Source organism: Octopus bimaculoides, chromosome 4, assembly GCF_001194135.2.
Source record: "Octopus bimaculoides isolate UCB-OBI-ISO-001 chromosome 4, ASM119413v2, whole genome shotgun sequence".
In the NCBI taxonomy this organism is placed as follows: Eukaryota; Metazoa; Mollusca; class Cephalopoda; order Octopoda; family Octopodidae; genus Octopus; species Octopus bimaculoides.
Window position 1 is genome coordinate 38,394,497 of NC_068984.1, and position 7,725 is coordinate 38,402,221.

The 7,725-nt window shown below is 35.6% G+C and overlaps 1 protein-coding gene across 1 annotated transcript in view; it reads right to left on the bottom strand.

Annotated features, from left to right (window-relative positions):
* Positions 1-7,725, bottom strand: part of LOC106878714 (glutamate-rich WD repeat-containing protein 1) — a 9,086-nt gene continuing 1,361 nt past the window's right edge. The window contains exons 3-6 of the mRNA XM_014928014.2: positions 5,669-5,879; positions 4,295-4,437; positions 1,983-2,180; positions 1-370 (exon numbers count right to left, since the gene is read on the bottom strand). Coding sequence (XP_014783500.1) covers positions 59-370; positions 1,983-2,180; positions 4,295-4,437; positions 5,669-5,879 — 864 coding nt within the window. The 3' untranslated portion in view covers positions 1-58. The remainder of the gene's footprint in view (positions 371-1,982; positions 2,181-4,294; positions 4,438-5,668; positions 5,880-7,725) is intronic.

The following is a 7,725-nucleotide window of genomic DNA, read 5'->3' on the forward strand; positions in this document are numbered from 1 at the left end:
TATTATTTCAGAATGGTTTCTTTTCTTATTTTTCAACAGCTTAATTACAATTCAAGGTTTATACACTTATAGTTCTGAATACATTGAAGCCACCAAGGGCTGTACTAATGACCACACCGGGCATTTGCCGATGCCAGTGCACTTCTTTGATTTCATTTTGTCCTTGGTGTATAAAAAGCAATTGTGCTGGGATGTTTTCATCATCTTTGCTACTGCTCTCATCTTCTGTGTCCCTTTCAACAGCCATATCCCACAGAGATATCATGTTATCTTCACCAGATGCTGCAAACACGCTGTTGTCAGTGGGATGCCATTCTACTGATGTGATTGGTGCGCTATGGTGCTTAAATATAGCACTTGGTTTGTGATGCTGAAACAGAAGGAAATTTTTTATAAATTAATAGGACAAACTATGATAAAACCATTTAACCCTTCAGTATTCAGATTATTCTCTCAAATGTAATGCTTATTCACATTCTTTTGAATTAAACAATGCATTATCTTGTAGCTTCAAAATTTCAAGACATTGCAGGGTAGGTGTGAGAAGCCAGATCTAGCCAGGATGAACATAAAATGAAGAATATTTTGGCCTGATATAGTTGAATTAAATGCTAATGGGTTAATCACCGTCATAGCATCTGTTACTACTAGACTTCTTCAAGATCAATTTGGCACTACTTGATTGTATGTAGAGCAGAAAATCCATGATTGGATAATCTTCCTTCGATAAAAAGAGTACAACACAATATAAAAAGAATTTATATCAATTAAAGTAATAACCAATTTAGAAATTATAGATTTAGTTATATATTTTACTTCTATTCTCTGAAACAGAACAAATCCCATCTGGGTTTGAATATCTTTTAGATATATGGTGGAAATGGTAAGCCAGTATTTATTTCCATTTGAGATAAAATTCCTAGGTTAAGTAAATAATGAAGACAGAAAAAGAAATTTGTGTTCATGTAAAGAGAATGATATATTAGTATTTTTATAAGTAGTAGTGGATGAAAGTCAAAAGAATATATGAGACGGTTGAAATTATAAATGAATTAAACAGTTGAAATAAAAACTAAATGTATGCAGACTTGGTGTTCTCATTAAATATTTAAAAAATGGGTTCGTTTTCATAAACAATCCTGTGTTGGGGAAGACCACTTAATTAATGTCAAGTAAAAGAGAACTAAAACTATCTGATGAGATGGTTTCTTGAGTCATTAACTCAGAGTTACCTATGTAATGGTACTTCTAAGATACTAGGACAGTTGGCGTAGGCCAATTGTGCTGATTGCTAATTAAAAAAATCTACTGAAAATATCAATGGGTCACATAGCAGAGTCACAATAGAAATTGCTAGATGACAGCGTAATACCATGTTGCAACAGTTTGGAAGATGTAAAATATGTATATGTAAACATTGCAAAAATAAAAATATGTAGAAATAACACTTAGACTGTAGCAGTAGTGGATTAGGAGTGTCATTAGAACATCAGCCAAAATGCCCTACAGAATTTTAGTTATGCTTTGAGTTCAAACCCAATCAATTTTACCTTTCATTTTTCAGGGGTAAATGAAATAAAGAACCAGTTAAGTACTGGAAGCGGTTTAATCTTTCTCGTCTGTAACTCTAGCTCATCAGAGATTATTTTAATATGCAGAAGAAAGTTGTTTTATGTCAGTAATTTGATAAGCTTCTAACTTCACATATAAACCTGGGGTGGTCATCACATTTAAGTGAGCTGAAACAAAAATCACATGCAACAATATATATATATTATGGCCAGATGGAAACATAAATGAAGGAATATTCAGTGAAAAATAGATCAAGTAAGGTCCAGAATTGAACGATTAATACTACTTCACAAAACTAAAAAGAAACAAAAACCCCTTAATAAATATAATGATCATGATATGAAAATATGTCTTATTTACAATATTTATTTTACAATTCTTCAGAACTATTCAATTCCCATTTTACTTACTTGAAATTGGCGCAGATCCCAAATCTTTATAACTCCATCATCCCCTCCAGACACTAAGAAAGGATCATTTCGATTCCAGTGGATCACATTAACATCAGCTTCATGAGCACCGGAACATGTCAGCATACAAGCCTTGGCTGGTGATGTTCTTGCATCCCAAACTTTGATACTTTTATCAACAGAACATGAAGCAAATACCTTTAACAAGATGCAAAAAAAAAAAAACATAATATATTGCAGTGTATTGAGGACAAACATGCAGTGTTTATTTTTGTCAACAAAAGTTATTTACGTGTTTATTTATTCTATACCTACTTCTCAGTTGATTTCCAGGTAAATATAGATGTAGGATGGCTGTGTGGTTAAGAAGCTTGCTTCCCAATCATGTGGTTTGGGGTTCAGTCCCACTGCATGGCACCTTGGGCAAGTATTTTTTATATTCTGGGCAAACCAAAGCCTTGTGAGTGGATTTGGTAGATGGAAACTGAATATATATATATATGTATATATATATATATATATATATATATATATATATATATATATATATATATATATATATATATATATATATATATATCATCATCATCATCACCGTTTAACGTCCGCTTTCCATGCTAGCATGAGTTGGACAATTTGATTGAGGACTGGCGAACCAGATGGCTGCACCAGTCTCCAATCTGATCTGGCAGAGTTTCTACAGCTGGATGTCCTTCCTAATGCCAACCACTCCGAGAGTATAGTGAGTGCTTTTATGTGCCAACAGCACGAGGGCCAGCCAGGCGGTACTGGCAACGGCCACACTCAAAATGGTGTTTTTTACGTGCCACCTGCACAGGAGCCAGTCCAGTGGCGTTAGGAAGGGCATCAGACTGGAACTTGGTGCAGCCCTCTGTCTTACCAGTTTCAGTCAAACCGTCTAACCCATGCCAGCATGGAAAGCAGACGTTAGATGATGCATCTTGACATCACATGTTGGTAGTGAACAAGGACCGCCTTCATATAAGCGATATTGTCAGTTTCCAGTCTTCCATGCAAAATATATCTGGACTTGGAAACGGGTGAGAGTTGGTAACAGGAACAGCATCTGGTCATAGAAAACCTGTTTCAACAAATTTCATCTGACCCATGCAAGCATGGAAAAGTGGACATTGAATAATGATGATAACAATACATTCATTATCTTTAAATGTACAACACTTACTGGGGACAGTTCTTAATACTTCAACTACAGCATTTTAATCAAAGCAAATAGCAAAACAGACACTTGGATAAATCTTAAGGATGTTTTACATTTGAACATCACTGTGTACAACTTATTATATCTGGTAGTGGTATGACAAGGCCAGATCTTTAAATTACAGGTACAGACTACCCGATAGGCTCCTACAGTTTTCTTACCCAGTTTCACAGATAAGGCTTCAGGTAGTCTAAAGCTATGCTACAGACACTTGCCCAAGATGTCATGTGGTAGAACTGAATCTGGAACCTCATTCTGGCATGTGTGTGGTATGTGTATGTATGTTGTTGATTTGATTAATGTCTATTTTACCATGCTAGCAAGGATTAGATGGGGATGCCAACCCTTAACGGTTTCTCAAGGGAAGTTATAATTCCAGGGGAATTTGAAAGCACAAAGCTAGCAGATGATGTGCTGACAGAAGATATCAAATAAGCAAAGCCACTAGTTGCAGCCTTACAAATACAAACACACATATACATATAATGCCATGCAGTGGGGTTGAACCCAGAACCAGGTTGAGAAGCAAACTACTTACCACACAAGCCACACCTGCACACACACATGTACATACAAACTTGTATGTAAACTTATATTATACACATACAAATACGTCAAATTTACCCATTCCTCCATAGACTGCAGAAATGATTAACAACCTTAATTGATTTTCAGTCACACATGTACATACGTGTGACATACATACACACACACATACATATATATATCTTGAAGCACACAAGAGTTCTATTAAACTGAGGATATGGTAGAATACAGTTGGCCAAGATGTGATATGGAGGGAGCAAGTCTGGCATCACATGACTGTGAAGAATACTTAACCACACATTCATGCTTGCGTCCTAAAATTATTAGCAAAAGTGAAGTTCTAACAGACATCGTTTAGGAATCCAAATCTTCAATCACTCAGTTGTTATACTGAACACAAATACACATTCAATCATTTAAATTTTTCTCTTCCAGTGACACAACCTTTAAATCAATAATGATCATTTCTATCCAATGAAGAGACTATAGAATTCTACTGAGTATATATTTTCATCAAGAAACTCACATTGGCTTCTGTGGGTGACCACTGGATGTCTTCTACAGAGTCTGAGTGGCTGCTGTAGGGATTTGGTTCAACACACCAACTAGAATCAGATTTTAGCTTCCAAAGGTAAATATTTTTGTTGCAATCACCTGATGCTAACTGGCCTGAAAATGAACAAACATATAAATGTAATTAATGTGGTTTATGTCTTAAGGTACAAAACTGAAAATTATGAAACTAATTACTAATATAAGACGGACAAACTACAACTTACTCTACCAATAATAGCTGCTACATAAATTCTAATTGTAGATCTGATCATTAAAGACAGGAGCAGAAAGTATATTTCTCCCTTTACTTGAATCAACTATATTTTAATATTAAGCATTAATATGGATGTTTTTATACACTAAAATTGCATGTGGGAAGTTATAAATAACAAGTGTAGGCACATCTATGTGGTAAGAAGCTTGCTTCCCAGTCATATGGTTCCAGGTTCAGTTCTACTGCATAGCACCTTGGGCAAGTGTTTTCTATAGCCCTGGGCAAACCAAAGCCTTGTGACTGGATTTGGTAGATAGGAACTGTGTATGTATATCATCATCATCATCATTGTCGTTTAACGTCCGCTTTCCATGCTAGCACGGGTTGGACGATTTGACTGAGGACTGGTGAAACCAGATGGCTACACCAGGCTCTGGTTGAGTGTCTTCTACTATAGCCTCAGGCCAACCAAAGCCTTGTAAGTGGATTTGGAGACAGAAACTGAAAGAAGCCCATCATTTATACATATATTTTTGTACCTGCATTTGTTTCCCCACCCTCCACCACTCGACAACCAGTGTTGGTGTGTTAATGTTCCTGTAACTTAGCAGCTCAGCAAAAGTGACCAATAGAACCCGACTTAACAAAGAATAAGTACTAGAGTTTGATTAATTTGACTAAAAATTCTTCAAGGTGGTGCCCAAGCATGGCCACAATCTAATAACTGAAACAAGTAAAAGATAAAAGACTGGTAACTAAATACATAAACCAATAAAATATACTTTTATGAAGGTGGGCACAATTTCCTATCATGAACATAATTCAGCATTGTCTATCTCTGAATTTCTTACTTATATTTGAACGCTTTTACTTGATCATATTATCAGTTCTATCTAGTCTGTCTTGAAGGTGAGCCCAGGAAGATGAAACTTAGATAGGTATTCATATATTTGTTTGAGATAGATGCATACTTTATAATCTTATAGCAATAATGATAATTCTATTTCATATAAAAATTAGATGTATAAAGGGCTCTAAGTTAAAACAACTTTTCTGTTTAAATTCTAACAGGTGCACAAGCACTAACTGGTGTAGTGGCAGCATTTTAAAAGATAATAACTAAGAATTTACCGGGAGTGATTCTAGACCAATCTAAAGCATATCCTTCTACATGGTGACCAGAAAAATTGAAAATTGGATCTGGAGATAAACAATTCCTGATATAGTAGCTCAATTTCTCTGTATCATTGATGGCTTCATATGGTTTAGATAAATCCCATATATATACTTTTCCATTCATTGACCAAGTGGCAGCATACTTCTTGTTGTTTATCTCTGTTGCCTGAAAGGAAACAAATACTCCATTATATAACTACATAGAAAGTTTATATACTGACCGAATCAACATCATCATCATCATTGTCATAATCATTTAAACATGCTAAAATGAAATGGATAGGTCGGTAATGCATCTTTGCAAATTTTCATCATATAAGCTCGTCTCTAATCCCTAGTATATCTCAACAATTCTGTAACCTGCCTCCAATATGGAGTTTTTTTACACTAGCAATTCAAGGCACTATCACCTAGTTATGTCAATTGTTCGCATTACATATTCAAACCAACATAATATCTCAGATGCACTCAGGAAGATCAATTCTATGAGACCATTTTGCAGATCACCTTGATGATGATTGACAATGACCCAGAAAGACATATTACAAAGTAAAATGAAGGTTGATTGTATGGTGAAGATGATAAAAGACCAACACAATTGGCATTTCAATGTGTTTGATAAGGCCTGTCTGTCACAGTAAAAATGACATCCTGAAGCATTAGGCTTATGTTTATACATTTGTTGGGCCCTTCCTCTGCACCCAATCTGTTTCTGTTATGCTTTCCCCACTTCTCATCTTTCTAACACCCAGTCCTCCATCACTCTCCTAATAATACTATTCAGCTGCTGTAATCATATAACAACAGAATCTGAAAATATTTCTCCTTTATGTTAGTAATTACCTCACCTCTCTGCAACTAATTCTTTTAATACCATCCCCTCCCACTTAATTTTCTACTAATTAATTTTTCCTGTGTCACCAGGTATCTCTTCTCCTCTGAGTTACATCTTAGGACCGCCATATCTCATCTTTAACACCCTTTTGTATCTCCAGTCACTACTGCATATCTCTGATTTCCATCACTGTTCCTGTACGTCTCTCTCTCTCTCTCTCTACCTTGCACATCATCTCCATTTTCTGATCTATCTACAAGTTTATTATACTGCTGCTCTCCACCATTTCTGTGCTTATCACACACTCTTGAGAGTATGCTCTGACACCTTGTCACTAACATTTTTATCTTTCCAGCTACTTTCACCCTATCCTATATGATGCAGAGTGGCCATGTATCTTTTCTATAGCAAGACACCTAGCATAAAACCACTTACACCTCTACTACAATCCCATTCACTTGAGAGAGCTTCACTAATGCTGGGAGTCGCAAAAAGAAAACCACCCAGTAAACTTTATAAAGTGATTGGTGTTAGGAAGGGCATCCAGTCACAAAAGATATCACACTTGCATCTCCAGCAGATGAAACAGTTATATTAAACTTGTCTTCAATCCTATTTGTTTTCCCTAACAACAGACAGAAAGTGTAAACAGGCCCTCTTCTAGGTGTTAGTTTTAGTCCTTTTTTTCACCTCCACTCCTATGAATCTGTTGTATCCCCTACACATAACATCAGACTACAAGAGTACTTTCAGCTGCAATAGTATACTTAAAACAGAAAATGTAAGACTCTCTTAGACTAGAAAGAGACATCTTCCATTAATATATTAAACATATAACATTTTTAAAGTGAAGGTATGTTGTCAACCTAATGTGACAGTCCCATGTTGGCCAACAGGAAACGGTGTTTCCTAGGGCTAAATAGCAGTAGCATTCTTTCCTTTCATGGGACTGTCACATTGAGTTGACAACATATCATCACTTTATTGTGCTGCTACTGTATAAATCTCTCTAAGAGATTTAGAAATGTATTATTTCTATATAACATTTTTGTTAACCCCCCCAGACATCATTTATAAAATTGGTAGAGATGGACTATATGTAATCTGAACCTTTCCCCCCCTTATTTATTAATTTTTTTTTTTACGGAATCCCACGTTTTAGGCTATGGAGATTCCG